This window comes from Phocoena phocoena, chromosome 15 (assembly GCF_963924675.1).
Source record: "Phocoena phocoena chromosome 15, mPhoPho1.1, whole genome shotgun sequence".
NCBI lineage: Eukaryota > Metazoa > Chordata > Mammalia > Artiodactyla > Phocoenidae > Phocoena > Phocoena phocoena.
Window position 1 is genome coordinate 86,152,880 of NC_089233.1, and position 15,634 is coordinate 86,168,513.

Consider the following 15,634-nt stretch of genomic DNA (forward strand, 5'->3'; position numbering starts at 1 on the left):
CCGGCAGGATGCTTTCCATCCACACTCCAGCCTCTCGCCAGGTGAGAACGTCAGTACGCAGACGAGGGGTCCTCACGTTGGCTCCCGAGCACTGCCAGGTGGCCACAGGCTTTGGGGGGCCTGGATTGTCTCTACCACTTCTTTATTTTATTTTTTTAATTTTAATATTTTAAATAGTACATATTTAATTTTAAATATTTAAAATATTAAATTTTTAATATTTAATTTTTAATATTTAATATGCGGCTCTTCGTTGCCGTGTGCAGGATCTTTTAGTTGCAGCATGCGGACTTTTAGTTGTGACATGTGGGATCTAGTTCCCTGACCAGGGATCGAACCTGGGCCCCCTGCGTTGGGAATGTGGAGTCTTAGCCACTGGACCGCCAGGAAAGTCCCCCACCCCTTTATTTACACGACTTCATTCCTGGGGGCTGCGGTTCTGCCAGGCCGGCGCTCGTGCACCATCAGGCAGGTGCAAAGACAAGCGCCCAGCCTTGGAGCTGACTTGGAGTTCACATCCTAGGACGCTCCCCGGGTAGGCCTTTGGGTTACTGTGGCAACTCCCTGGGACGCATCCTGCATCTTTTGCATGGGGTCAAGAGAGGACAAGGTGAAGGAACTCTCCCCGCAGTGCCCAGCTGCAGCCTCAGGACAGTCTGCATCTGGGGCACCTGTACAGCGTGCGTTCCTCGAATGAAGAAGCAGCCGCATCTGGCATCTCCCCCGCGGCTGAGCAGGGAGCACCAGGGGGCAGGGTGTCCGGGTCAGCAGCCTGAGACTCAGATCGGAATCCCAGGCTGGCCGCTCAGTGGCCGTGTGACCCTGGCTGAGCATCTAGCCCAGGCTGGTCTCCTCACCATTAGGCCCCGGGGGGCCGCCATCCTGACCTCTAACAACCTGTGTACATTGCAGGGGGCCTGTGACTCTGTACAGGGCATTTGTTCTCTGCGTGTCTTTCCCTCGTGGCCCTGTCTGTGCGGCCACGGTCTGCTCATGTGTGGTGCCCAGACTGACCCAGTCTCCTGCTAGAGGTCATGGGTCGTGGAGGTCTCCAGCTCTGCTGTGTAAACGCTCCAGTGAGTGTCTACTGCCAGACAAACGCACTGGGCCCTTAGAGGGATCTTCTGTCGATAAATATAAACGACCCTGACTGTGCACGTAGCGTGCTCAGGGGAACACCGGGGACCCTACAGTCCCCTTCCCCGCTGCCCACACCCCTTTTCCGACCTCCTCTCGGGACCCGCCAGGAGGCAAGGTGCAGGCGGCTGGCACGGAACGCTGGCAGAGCCCCTGTCCAGGGCTCTCTCGTGGCCCCCTTCAAGGTGAGCCACACGGCGATGCTGCACCTGCCTCGTGCCAAGCTCTGCGCTAGAACCCGAGGCCAGCGTGGAAGCTCTTAGGGTGTGAGGGCAGGTCACCCTGAGCCGCTGGCCTCCCCGTCACCGTGGCTGACGGCACCCTGCCCCAGGAAAAGCTGGGCCGGAGGAGACGCCCAGGGCACACAGCAGAGGGCGAGGCGGGAGGAACCAGGGGTGGCCCCGCGTGCTCTGCCTCTGGGGAGCCAAACCCTCACCACTGACTCTCTGACCTGGACACCTCTTCTTCCCCAAATGAGGTGGTGAGGGAGCCCAGGCAGAGGGAAGGGGTGAGGAGGGCCTCGTGGGGTGGGTGAGGGTGGGCCCAGCTGGGGATGCTGCGGGCCCAGGGGACCTCAGCCTCCCTCGACCCTCCCTGTGTGCGTGGTAGGCCCCGGTCGCTAACTACCTTTCCAATCATCCTGCTGAGGGAGGCCCCACACATGCAAGCAGACGCTGGTGACCCAGGGTGAGCGGTTACAAGGGTGCCTCCCACACGCTGGCCTGGTGCAAACAGCTTGCTTGCACTTGCCATCCTCACAGCACGAGGCACAACCTGGGCCCCACTCTTCGTGCTAGAGGCACAGCCAGGAAGCTCTGGGGCCAGGATGCCAGCCAGGTCTGCCTGACCGGCCCTGGGTGGTGAAGGTGGTGGCTAAGGGGTCCCTAAGCTGTTCCTGAGCTCTTAAAGCCCTCAGCATCGAGGGGCTTGATCATCACCAGGAGACGAAAGCCGACTGGCCTGTCCATCTTCCTGTTCCCAGGATGTTCTCTAAGTGTTTTCTCTATTTCTGAAGGGCCACCATGTTAGAATCTGACACTCGGGGAGCTAGCGTCTGGGGCTGCCAGAGTCCCGTCAACTTTGCTTACCTCTCCCACCAGCTGGGCCTGGAAGGGTGGGCCGAGGCTGCCCAGCTGGGTCTGGGCCCTGACACACTTTTGTTTACTTCCCGCAGCACGCCTCATCACCAGGAGGCTCAGCTGGGTGGGCGGCCGGCGGGGGAGACACGGAGTGGAGGTAGGGAAGGGGGAGGGGGAGGCGAGGGAGATGGAAGAGGAAAGAAGGGGTAAGGGAGAAGGGCGAGGAGAGGAGGGGGGGTCCAAAGATGCAGGAACCTCAAGCCACCGGCGCTCACGGAGCCTCCAGGGAAAACAGCCCTGCAGGCCCCGGGGACGGGGATGGATTCCCACTGGATTCACAGAGAGCAGAGACCTCGGGGAGAATTCCTGGCCGTGTGGGATCAACCCTGCTTTACTCCCTGACCACAGAGGCCCTGAACACAGCCGCCCGGGCCTCCCAGCCCTGTGACCTGCCTGAAAAGCTCCTGGTATGGGTCACCTTCAAAGCCAGCCTTGCCCTTGCCACCCATCCCGCCTGCAACTCTCAGCTTCCTCCTGGCTCCTGGCTCTCTGCGGGCAAAGGCTCCCTCCTAGCAGGGGGACATCTGCCCCTCTCGGGCGTTAGGTCCCGAAGGAGAGGAGGGGACAGGCAAGGTCCCACCCTGCTGGCACGTCCCCTGCTTCAGACCCCAGACTCGATTTCTGTTTTATCTGTGTCCACCTATCTATTACTAATACGTCTTTGAATCAACTCACCTGTTTTGTTTTGCTCCTACTAAGCAATGATACCTGTGAAACCAGTGGCTGGGCCCATCATTCTTTCTCAGGTTCACATCAGTCACAAAGTGGCCTTCTGTGGCCACGTGCCCCTCACCTGCTACAGGACACGGGCTGCGATGGAACCCCGGGCCTCGTCCTGGGTCCTTATCTTCACACCCGTCCTTAATAAAGGACGCTGTCCTCCAAACACACAGGGCTTGGTACGTGGCTCGTGGGTGCAGTGGAAACCCAGCCAGCCGCTTCTGTGGTCCTCTGAAGGGACCACCGTCTCCCATGCACGGGCCCCTAGCACCTCTCAAAAGCCCGTCACAGGCATTATCTTCTGGGGTCCTCACATCCAGCAGTGAGATGGGCAAGACAGCTGTCTTCTCAATCTGGCAAAAGGAGAAACTGAGGCAGGGAGTCCAACCTGCCCAGGGTTTTTCGTCTTCTCAGCTCCCCTTTCTACATCCCCAGGCTCAGGAGTCTAAGGCTTGGTGATGACCGAGCAGGTGGGCACTGTGGACAGCTGTTGAGGGTGGAGGTGCTGTTCAGGGAGGGGTGTCCCCTTGCATGGAAAACAGACCACACCAATGGACTCCCGGGCCAAGTTGAGGCTCCGTACAACTGCTCCCCCTCTCAGACCTTTCACAAGTGCCCTCCACTTTGGGCAGGACACCAAGAAATGAGTGGCAGGGCCAGCCTTCCTGGACCTGTGCGCCACGTGTATTTTTAGCCTCTGCCCTGCCCGGGCATTTGCAGTGACCGATGTCCTCAGGGAACCACCCAGCTGTACACCCAGGGGCCTGGTGGACTCTCAGAGGTCTCCAGGAACTGCCCCCTGCCCTGATCCTGGAGCTCAGGATCCAGCTCCCCCTTCCAAGGTAGAATCGGCTCCAATTGGGGAGGAATGCATCCCCACCTCCAGTACACACAGAAGATTGTGGAGAGAGTTCCGAGGCACAGAACCTGTGACCTTAGGCAAGTCGTGCTCTGGACCTGGGGGAAGTGGGGGGCAGGAAGACCTCTGCTGTGCAGGGGGACCACCAGGCCAGATGGTCGCTGAGGTGGTCAGGAGACCTGGGGTTGCACCAACACCACACAGGTGCACCCTGGGGAAGACTGTTGTGCTGTCCTGTCTCCTGTCCAAGGGCAGGATGCCCCAATGCCTGGAGACCTCTCTTACTGGAGATGGGCTAACCCGGGGGCCGCGCTGTCCACCCTCTCCTCACCAGCGCAATTCTCCAGGAGCAGAGATGCACTGGTAAATCTTGGCAGATCGATTTAGAAGACTTTTCCATCTTCTCTTCTGCTCCTTCTGTGCTCCCTTATCTCCAACCCAATACTGTTCTCTTACTGTTGCCGGGTGCTGGTGGAATGGGGGGATTCACAAAGGGCAGGCAGGGCAACTGTCCTGTGCTGGGTCTCAGTTTCCTCTGTAAAATGGGGAGTCAGAGCCTATGTGCAGGTTGCCGTAAGGTGTTCTCTGCAGCGGCTTTCATTTTTCGTTTGGCACTTATTGTAAGAAATACACTTCACATCTTGATCAAGTACCCACTTAAATACGTGTAAGTAAAATAAATGCTTCACAGAGCAAGCGCACTCTCACTGTGAGATGCTCTCTATCTCATTCTGTTTCATTTCTATAAAATGCTGGTCACCACTCACCACGTTTTTTTCAGGACATAATACTAGTCGCTGATCTGAGGTCAAGAGGGAGAGACAGGCAGAAAGCAAGCGCAGACATAATCACCAATCGAGCAAAGGGCTGTGCAGGCAAGAAGGGGGTCTGGCGAACAGGAGGGGGCGGCCCGTTTCTCCACTTCACAGCGAGGCCTCAGAGCCGGAGCCGGGCAAAGCGGTAAGCAGGCCAGGTCAAGCGCGTCTCGGAGGCCCTGGTGGCCGGCTGGGATTTATTTTAAGGGACGCGGAACACCACCGCAGGTTTGGGGGGAGGGGCGGGATTAAAAGAGAAGATGCGCTCAGCACCTTATATTTAGCGGCTGACGCGCCGGAAGCGCTCGTTACCCGCAGTTACTACTGCGCCCCACGCGCGGAGCGCGGCCCCCACCTTCACCTCCTGGGCAGTGACCCTGGTCCCCCGCCTTCGCCCCCGGGGAAGAGACCACCCCTCACCCTCCGTTTTCACTGACCCCGGCCCGGCCCCCTGTCTTCTACCCCGGGGAAGAGACCTCCCGGCCCCACACCTTCACCCCACGGGCAGTGACCCCGGCCCCCGTCACTCTCCGGGGAAGGGACCCCCAGCCTTTGCCCCTGGGGAGGGTGACAGTGGGGCGCATCCCAGCCTTCCGGCCCAAGATGGGGAAACCGTCTGGTACGCTGCTGTAGAGGGGAAACTGAAACCGGGAAACACGATCCACAGGTTCCCCGCACCCGGGTCCTGAAAAGGGCGGTACGCGCGGCGGGCGGAGCTTTGGCGCCCCGCCCCCTCCCTCACACGTGCGCCCCCGCCCCTCCCGCGGACGTGCGCCCCGCCCCGGTCGATTCCCACCCCTCCTCCAGGCCCGCCCGCCGGGTCTCGTGTTCCCACCCCGCGCGGGGCCCGCCGGGAGCCAGCCGAGAAGTGGGGCGGAGAGCAGGGGAAAGCCCGCCGGGTCAGGCGGCGCTTGCTACGCAGGCGCGGAGCGCGGGGCCGCCCCCAGGCCGACAGCGCGGCCATATTTAAAGGGAGGCCGGCGAGGCGAGCCAATGGGCGGTGAGCGTGCGGGGGCGGGGCGTGGCGGCACAGGACCCGGATGTGGCTGCTGCGACCCCTCCTCCCCCGCGTTCCACTTACAGCCCCCCGGCCGCGCGCCGTTGCTCGCTCTCTGGTCCCCGCGCAGGCCCTCGGGCGGCGGTGAGGCGGCGCAGAGGCGGAGGAGCGGGCGGCGAGGCGACCGCGCGGAGGCGAGCGAGCCAGGCCCGGCCGGGCGGCCGCCGCCATGAGCGGCTCCTCGGGCACCCCGTACTTGGGCAGCAAGATCAGCCTCATCTCCAAGGCGCAGATCCGCTACGAGGGCATTCTCTACACCATCGACACGGACAACTCCACGGTGGCGCTCGCCAAAGGTAGCGCCCCGCGGCCGCCCCAACCGCCCCGCCCCCGCCAACAGCCGGGCCCGCGCCTCCTCCGCCCTACGCCCCCCCGGGCGCCCCTCCGCAGTCCCGCCTCACGCCCCGGGGCGACCCCCACATCCTGCCTGCGCCCGCCGGGGCGCCCTGGGCCTCAGCGCCGCTCCCGCCCCTGCCCTCCGGGGCTCGGCTTGCACAAAGGGCTCCCCGGGCCCCGGCGGCAGCGTAATTGTGCGCGGCCAGCCCGCCCTGCTCGGGGTTGGGGTGGGGAGGTGGGGGCGGGTCCAGCTCCCGCGGTGCTGCCCCCCCCCCCCGGGCGGGGTAGCCCACCTCTGCAGGTGGGGGGTCGGCGTTGCTAGGCTGTTTCCTCCCCAGCTGCCCGAGGGCGGAGGGAGCGGCTGGCGCCGAGAACCCGGTCCCTGTGGGGGAGGGGTGGGACTAGGGGCCCGGAGTCTCCTCGGGGCCTCCCCAGAAGGCTGGAGAACGAGAAAACGCGACTTCTGCAAGCCCTTCTGGAACCTATTAAGCAGCTGGGGCCTTGAGCCTGAACAAATAACCACGTTTTAATGGATTCTCCTGTCGGGATAGGAGCATCGTTTGGCGGCTCCATGCTCCCGTTTAAAGCGTCTTCCTACTCTAATTTCAGACGTTTTAGTCTGTGGGTTTACCCTTTTGTGACAGACTCCTCCCTGCGGGCGCTGGTAACCACACTGAAGTCCCTGGGAGACCTAGAGAAAGATGGCTGTACTGTGGCTCTGCCGGAGTCCAGAGCCTTTTCTGAGCGTGTTGAGGCAGGAGGTGGGCCCAAAGTTTCTTTGTCTTCGTCCTCCAGGGACGATGACTAGTGTCCTTCCCCTGCCTCTTGGAAGTGCTGAGTGCAGCCAGGTCTGCAGAAACCCTGTTTGTTTGATTGGTCTTGTTAGGCTGGAGACACTGGGCTGGGCCTCTAAGGGTCAAGGCGCAGCTACGTGCTCCTGTGTTAGAGGGAGCCTCCTCCGTCCAGGTCGCAGTCAGTTCCCAGCTCTGGGAGTAGCTCCTTTGAAAGCCTAGTATTTAAGTTTTCCGGTAGATGTGTTGCTCCAGGACATAGTTTAGTACTGTAAGATTTTGTGGTCACTTGTACTCTTGGCTTTGGGCTACATTTGGCCTGAGACCCCCGTTGGAAAAACTGAGGCCCAGCGTAGTCCCTGGTCCTCAGCGGGAGTTGTGCTAGGATTAGATTAGATAAAGGCTGCTTCAAGCCCAGCTCTGCCTCAGGGACCTGAGAAGGAGGCACTTGCTTGGGCTCCTTGAACCCTGCCGGTAGGGGTTAATCCCCTAGGAAACCCCTCCGGGAGACAGACGCTCGTGGTGTGGGTCCACGTTCTGGGCCGCCTTCTCCCATTGTTTCTCTACCAGCTCCTCCCAGGCTCGTCGTGGGCAGAAGGGTGGGGATGACACTCAACCTGCTGGCTTTTCTCAGAAGAAAACAGACTCCCCAGGGGTGGTGTGTTGCGAGGCTTCAATCAAAAAGCAGCTTTGGGGCTGTTTAATCTGCAAAGTCAGATGTGAATGGGGGGGCGGGGGGGATTTGCAAAGCAGGCGTCGTTTATGGGAGCGCTGGCCTTCCATGTTTGAAAGGGAGACTGTCAGGCTCTGAATCGTTCGTGGTCGTCTTTGCGACCTAGAACTTTTTGGAGCGTTGCCAGCTGGGGTCTTGTAGGTATTGTCTGTTGATAATGAGGGGTGGAGCAGTTGAGGCGTGGAAGCTGCGTGCTGTGGATGGCCCCTGCGGGAGGGCTGATTGAACGCACTTGACTGAGGATGACAACGTAACCCTTCTCTTTCTTAACCCCTGAGTGAGGTCCTTCGGTACTGAAGACCGTCCCACAGATAGGCCTGCCCCCCCTAGAGAGGAAGTTTATGAGTACATCATCTTCCGGGGAAGTGACATCAAAGACATTACCGTGTGCGAACCTCCGAAAGCCCAGCACGCGCTCCCTCAGGACCCCGCTATTGTTCAAGTAAGTGCGCTGCCCCGTGTCTGCCACGGGCGCTGTCTCTGAGAGGCGCCGGCTTCCAGACGGAGCTGGGTGTCATCTGGCCAGAGCACTCAACTCGAGGAACAGCCTCTTCATGAAAAGCAGTTTAACTTTGTCTGGCTCTTGGCGTTCTGTGGGAGGCTTCATCTGTGGCGTGCACGGGGTGTGCTGTAGAGTGAGGCCGGCCCAGCGTGTTGGACAGTGCAGGGGCAGTGCTGTTAGTCTTGCCGGCACCCGGTGTTTGTCCTTTGTCTCGGGTGGGTAAGCCTGCAGCCCCGGTACATGCCGGGAGTGAGAGATGCTAGTAGGGACTTGGGACAGCAGGGCTCACTCTCCCAACACCGCCCCGATGATAAAGTCAGCGTTGTGGGATGCTGAATTCGCAGGTGTCACGCCGTGTGCCTGCCTGCTGTGTTATGACGTGTTCTGCCCAGGATTACTAGGGAGTCCAGGCTCATATCTTCTTGGCTTGTAAACCTCGACTTTCACCGACTCCTGCGGGGCTCACGCTGCAGGAGGGGCCGGGACAGAGCGTGCTCCCTGCGGGGTGGGGCTTGCACGCTGGGCTGTGTGGGCACGTGGAGAAGTTCTGGGCCAGACTTCTGAAAGGTTTGAGGTGAGCGGCCTTGGGAACTCCAGAAGAGGGAAGTGCTCGAGCCAGGCCTTGAGGGACGAAGGGGCCTCCCGGGAGCATGGGGAGCTGGAGAGAGGACGCTGCGTGGAGGTAGTTCCTCGGCTACACAGCTGTGCCCCGGCGTGTTGGGGCCAGGGCCCAGGTGAGGATGCCATCCTCGTCCCTGGCAGAGCCTGGACTCCCTGACGACCGGCAGTGGGGCCACTAGAGGGGTTCATGGAGTTAGGAGAAGGTCGTGTTAGAATTACCTGGCAGGTGAAGCTGGGGGTGAACGTGGAAAAGGCAGCTCTGAGCCCCTTAGGCCACCCTGGGGGCTCACACGCCCCTCAGTGCCGCCTCAGCCTCCAGGAGCAGGCTGACGAATCGGGCTGCCTTTTCCGGTCTGCACGGTGCTCGCCAGGCAGGGTGGCAGGAGGGCCTGGAGCTGCTCTCACCTGTGTGTCTCATTGCTCAGTCTTCCCTGGGCTCGGGCTCGGCCTCCTCCTTCCAGCCACACGTGCCTTACAGCCCCTTCCGAGGGATGCCGCCCTACAACCAGCTGGCCGCCAGCTCCCTGCTCAGCCAGCAGTATGCCGCTTCCTTGGGTTTAGGTGAGTAACCTTTTTCTACCTGGTCAAGTGCCTGTGCTGTGACATCCAGGAGCGGGGCCAGACCCTGGTGGTGGGGACGCTGTGTTCGTGCCACGTTCAGCTGGCAGTGCATACTGAGCACCTTCTTCAGTGGCCCTTCAACTAGTTAGAACGCTTAGGAACTCCTCAGTTGAGTGGAAGAGGCAGCAGGGTGAGTTTTGGAACAGATGAATCAAATCAAAATTCATTTAAAGTGTCAGCCTGTGTCTGGGTGGAAGTTGTGGTATGTCTGGCTCAAAGAAGAAATAACCGATGTGTGTAATTACAGATGAGTTCTAACCATTTGCACATTTGTCAGCCTATAAATATAAAAGTTAAATGCAACGCCCACCTATCCTATCCTTTTACCATTCTCGTGTCAGTGCTTTGCTCAAAAATGAAGTTTCCCCTAAGGTTGAGTAAGGTTCGCTTCTACACGCGTGGAGTGAGAGTCACCCTGGCCATAGGTTTGCGGCACATTCAAACCACAGAGTCGCAGCCATCACCCGCTTCACTCGTGAGAGTCACATGCTTCTAATAGAAGAACCTGTTGTCTTGAGTGCTGCTCCTGGGGTGCAGGAGCCCTTCTCAGCTTGGCTCCCCGTTTCTAGATTAGGCTTGTGTGAGCAAAGTGTCCTATGAGAGATGGCTGGGCTCTTTCCAAGCCTGCTATACACAAGACGAGTTTCTCATTACTTATTTGTGTGCCTTTTTTTTTTTGCTCTTTTCTCCTTTATCTTCTTTTAGAAAAGTTGGTAAGCCCTCCAGCCTCAGCCGCGGCTTCCAGCCCTAGTTCTTCTCCATCTCCACAGCCCGTTTCAGAGCTTGACATGTCCTCAGAGTCACATCAGCTCACTTCCAAGGGTAACAGCAGTTTTGCAGAACTGCATGCTGTCTTGCGAGCCATCCTGAGCGAGGGGGTAAACCAGTAGACCAGAATGACAGTAGCTGTAGCAGATAATTTGCCAAGCCTGTGGATCAGTTAAACTGCCTCTGTGTGTTTCTGCACGTAATCCTGACTTATTAACTCTCACAGTTTTAAAGAGGGTATTAGAAAGAACCAGCAGTGCACTTTGTTCGCTCTCCTGGGTCCAGGGTCTGTTTTGACCTGTACTGTGATTGCCACGTATGGGAAATGTCCCTCTGCACAGAAGGCCACTTCCTGGGGTTTCTGCTGGTCCTAAATGCAGTGTAGGTTGCTGGGTAAGACTGCAAGGCGATCCCCCATGTAACAGGCATGCTGCTCTAGGATCCGTGTGGCACATTCCTCACCCATCCAGGGCGTTTAGCATCGGGGGCCTCGGGTGTCTTTGTAAAATGAAGCACCATTAAAATTGGGTGGCGAGCCTGAGTTGTTGACCGGGTGAGCAGTGGGCCTGATGACTGGCTTGGTAACACGGGTTTGTCCCACCTGTCTGCCGGGTGCCGCACCTGTGGGTGGTTTTTTGCCCGTTCTGGGCCTTCTCCTTTCACCGGAGGTCCTTTCACCGTGTGCGCCGCCCTCACCTTTGCAGAGACTCTGTCCAAGATGATACCTGGGGCTTTCATTATGGCACACAACTACTGTCAGTCTGTTACTTTGCATGTGTTGCTTTCCTGCATGGATGCCAGTGGATCTGAGTACAGCGGTAGTGATGTTTTTTTCCCCACTTAAAAATTGCACAAGGTAGTTCATTGTCCTTAGGATCATTTACATAAAACTGCTCTTAGGGCAAGATAGTTTGACTGATCTTTTTTTATGAAAAGCAAATGAGCCCAAGATTCTTGCCCCATCCAGTTACAGCGTGAGCAGGAAGCAGCTGTCTTGCTCAGGGAGGGCCGTGCTGAGTGAGGCGCTAGGCCAGAGAAAGTGGTCTAGGTCAATGAATGCCCATCGCAGAGGACACTTAAAAGTACCAGTAAGGGGGCTTCCCTGGCGGTCCAGTGGTTAAGAATCCATGCTTCCACTGCAGGGGGCACGGGTTCGATCCCTGGTCAGGGAGAACCAGGATCCCGCATGCCGCACGGCCAACAAAGATAAAGAAAAAAGTATCAGTATGTAGGGCCTGCCCTTTGAGTACTTTTGATCCGGTTGTGAGGAATTTCTCAGAGTAATTTCTGACAGTAGTTTCTGCTCTATGTTTAAAAACAAAAGTAGACTGTCCAGTCTTCACTGTGTTGGGCTCCCCCTCCGATAATAGTTACTCCGTGGTTAGGGTTCATTTTTTTCTGTCTCAAAAGTCTGTGCACCTCCACCCAGTCCTCAGTTGTCCCATTTAAACAGTGCCCACTGGAACGTGGGAGAGGGAAGGGAGGAGATGGCCTGATGTGTGTGGCACACCCTTCTCTGTCCTCTTGCGGCAGAGGCCCGTCTCGTGAGGGGGACCTCCACTGAGGCCGGGTTCTGAGCACTCCTGCGCTCAGGCTTGGTGATGCCGTGTAGCGGGAACACTCAGGGCAGCGCCGTCTCCAAGGGCAGCCTGGGAACCCTTCGTTTCTTACGATGAGCCTTCACCCGGAGGAATGCAGGCTGTTATTTCTCTGTAGTCAGCTCTCATCACTTCATCCTTTTTGGTTTTGTTGTTTCTTAAGCAAAAACAACAGTGTTCTAGAATTTTAACTTCAAAGGCTGAGCACTGCATTTTGTGGAAGATGCCAGACTGGGATGGTTCTTGTCCAGCATGGCCCAGAGCGAAACACATTCTCAGACTGTGAATTCACCGGCATCTCGGGACTGTCGAGCCCCCTTGGGGTTAGAGCTTGTGTGGTTTGGGGGAAGCTTTTTCTAAGCCGCTTGAGAGGTGCTTATTGTGCTGGGGTGTTTTTCCCTCCTCCGGATGCCCTAACTGGGGGAGCCTGCTGGCTTTTTGGCTGCCTGGGCTAGACGCAGAGGGGATGGTGCGGGGTGGGGGCTTTGCCTGGGTTCGGTAAAACCTCCCCAGGCGGTTGCCTTCCTCCTGCTGCACAGCCAGCTGGACGAGGAGTGGGGGGTGGGGGCGGGGGGCGAGGGGGTGTGGCCTTCTCCTTGTCTCTGTTATTAACCTCTCCTCCTCCTCGACTCAGGAGCTAGCTTTCCAGCTGTCTCAGTCAGCAAGAGCCCCATGGTGGAGCAGGCTGTCCAGACTGGTTCTCTTGATAACCTGAACACCAAAAAGCTGTTACCTGGCAAGGGCACCGCGGGGATGCAGCTCAACGGGCGCCCAGCCCCGCCAAGCAGCAAGGCTGCCAGCGGTACTTAAATACTCACTCCCCTGGAGTTTGTTCGTGTTCTCAGTGGCATAGCGCTTCCTGGGGTTCTTTTTTTATCCTTTAATTAGACACCCCCACCCTGCAGGCTTTTGCAGGGCCGGCTCTTGCGCAGTCCCCGGTGGCGCCGCCCTGCTCCCGTCGCCAGGCTCTGCTCCTGTCCCCGGGCTCTGCTTTCGCAGGCGCTTTGCCTTACTCTTCCTTTTTGCGCCTTAGATGTAGCTCAGCCGGCAGCTGGGCAGACTCAAGGGCAGGTGAATGACGAGAACAGAAGACCTCAGAGGAGGCGATCAGGTAACGGCTGTTGCCACTTGAGTTCTGGGGAGCCGAGAACCACCCAGTCGCGCTCCGCTTACCACTCCTGTCTGCTTCTCCGTGGGTGACGGTTTCAGGGTGCTGGGCTCAGCGGCAGCTTCCGTGTGCTCTGTCCCCGCTTTGTCTGCTGTCTCACACCGAGTAATGTTGAGTTAGTGGCTTACCAGCCAGGGCTGTCCTTTCCTTCTCACAGGGAACAGACGAACAAGGAATCGCTCCAGAGGGCAAAGCCGTCCAACTACCGTCAAGGAAAACACAATCAAGTTTGAAGGCGACTTTGACTTTGAGAGTGCAAATGCCCAGTTCAACCGAGAGGAGCTGGACAAAGAATTTAAGAAGAAACTGAATTTTAAAGGTTTGAAAATTTGCCCCACCCCAGGAGTGTCCACGGCGCAGGTCAAGGAGAGCCTGGCGGGGGCGGGGGGCAGCTGGGATGGTGGTCAGCGGGGAAGCCATGCTGTCTGAGGAGTTCCCAGGAAGGAGAGGAGTCGGGGGGAGGCCCGTGCTCAGGGGATGAGAGCGGGTTGCAGGGCCCAGGGGTGGACGAGGCGAGCAGCCAGCAGCCAGCAGCCAGCAGAGCTTTCCGCGTAGTGCAGGACACTCCCGGCCGCTTCCCTGAGGCCCGAGCACAACCCTGAGTGGCCCCGCGAGGGCCTGTCCTGGTGGAAGGTGCTTTGCTCCTTGGCCTCTCAGTGCTCTGCTTCTCTGTGTAGACGACAAAGCTGAGAACGGGGAGGAGAAGGACCTGGCGGTGGTGACCCAGAGTGACGAGGCGCCTGCTGAGGAGGACCACCTGGGGCCCAACTGCTACTATGACAAATCCAAGTCCTTCTTTGACAACATTTCCTCTGAACTCAAGACCAGGTCAGGGGGCTGTGGGGCCGGGCAAGGCCTGGGGGAGCTGGCGGGAAGACACTCTGCCCCCAAACTCTGAGACTGGGGCACGCTCTCTTGGAGACCAAACCCAGATCTTAGGTTCAAGGCAAATCTCTTAGGCTTACATTTTTACTGTAATGGGTACGTCAGGCCCAGCGGTGCCAGCGGTAGGTGGCGGTGTGAGAAGCCCTGGCAGTCACAGGCACCTGAGGGATCTGACCCAGGTCCCGGCTCCTCTTTTGCTCAGCTGCCCCTTTCTCATCAAGGTTGGGCTGGACTACCCTCCCTACCGCGTCGATGTTCCCGTTCTGTACCACCTCACCTGGGCCTGCTTCTTGGTCTGCCTTGGTGGCCTGAGGCCCTTGCTACCTGAGGCAGCTGGCAGGAGTGTCCGCAGTATTCACCCACCTGATTGCTTGAGGCCGGGGACTCTGTCATATGCTTTGTTTTTAGCACCCAACAGCTGGTGCTCAGATGTTGCCCGAGAACCAGCTAGACAGTAAACGAAGTCTACAGAATGGGCATGGTGGAAACTCAGATCCTTTCGTTCACAAATGGAGTAGCAGACGCACTGCGGGCACTGGGGGAACAGCAGAAAGCAAGCTGGGAGGTCCCCATTCCCCCCACCACCCCTCTTAGGTTTTGGCAGGGGAAAGAGATAACAAAAAAACAGGCGCACGAGATAACATCTAGCAGTGAGGCGGGAGAGGTTGGGGCGTGTGTTGGGTGTGAGGGGAGTGGAGCGCCGAGGTCTCGGGTGAGGTTCGGGAGCCAGTGGGAGGGTGAATGCAGGACAGGGTGTGAGGCGGAGGCAAGGCGGAGGTGGGCACGTGCAGCTGCTGTGTGGCTGGAGCGGAGCCTGGGGGGGGTCAGGGAGGAGCAATGAAGATGGGACGGTTGCTGCCGGGCTTTGTAGGTCACGGTGACAACTGGCTTGGGGAGAGCAGTGCTGTCTGAGGTTTCACTGCTGCTTTGTGGAGAGTGGGGGCAGGCATGGAAGCTGAGTGGTCACATCAGAGGCTTTGGGGTAGTGGGCAGTGCTGGAGGAGGGGAGAGAGGCTTGGCCTCTGACATGCCCTGAAGGTTTGCTGATGGGCTGTGAGGGGAGCCTGGATGGCTGAAGGCTGCGGTTGCTGCTGCCCGGAGTGAGGAGGGGGGGAGGGCAGCAGAGCAGGGGGTTGGGCTGGGTGTGTTGCGTGTGAGCGGCCTATAAGCAGCCTCGTGGCACACAGTTGGACACCGGGGGGTCCTTGCTGGAGGTGCAGAGACGAGTGTTGGCAGTGTTGGTGCTGCGTCCGCACCTCCCCCAAAGCGTACGTGTCATAGCCTTGGGGACCCTCCTCCGTTTAGCCCAGTCCCCTCCTCGTCTCTGGAGACTCGTCTGGAGGGGTCCGTGATCTGCTCCAGGTCTCGGAGCCTGCACGGGCCCTGGGCCTAGCAAGCAGGGAGGGCTTCCTTCATAGCACGCTGCTGTCGCGTGCTGGCCTTAGATGACGCAGGTGTGAGAGGTTTATACCGAGCAGCCCCGTCCAGTGGGAGACAGGCCTGGTTGGAAATTGGGCTGGGAGCCCCTGCAATGTTGAGTCTCAGGCTCCAGTGTCCTGATGGGATTGCCCCCCCAGTGGCTCCAGTGACGAGTCACCATCTGTCCATCGGTCCTTTCTCCCTCCCCAGGCGGTGTGAGGCTGGGGCCTGGCTCGGAAAGCTGTGAGGAGGTGCCCGCTGTAGTCGCTCTCATGCTCCTTGTCTTGGTTCAGTTCCAGGCGGACGACGTGGGCTGAAGAGAGGAAGCTCAACACGGAGACCTTCGGGGTGTCGGGAAGGTTTCTTCGTGGCCGTAGTTTCCGGGGTGGATTTCGAGGGGGCAGGGGCAACGGTGCAACCCGTCGTAACCCGACTTCCCACAGAGCTGGGACTGGCAGGGTGTAA

At 58.8% G+C, this 15,634-nt stretch overlaps 1 protein-coding gene across 1 annotated transcript; it reads left to right on the forward strand.

Moving 5' to 3' along the window:
- Nucleotides 1-5,896: 5,896 nt before the first annotated feature.
- Nucleotides 5,897-15,634, forward strand: LSM14B (LSM family member 14B). Its single transcript, XM_065892624.1, has 8 exons — nucleotides 5,897-6,023; nucleotides 7,866-8,029; nucleotides 9,136-9,271; nucleotides 12,332-12,499; nucleotides 12,731-12,808; nucleotides 13,023-13,184; nucleotides 13,543-13,693; nucleotides 15,463-15,634. Exons 1-8 carry the CDS (start codon nucleotides 5,897-5,899, stop codon nucleotides 15,632-15,634), a joined length of 1,158 nt encoding a protein of 385 aa, XP_065748696.1.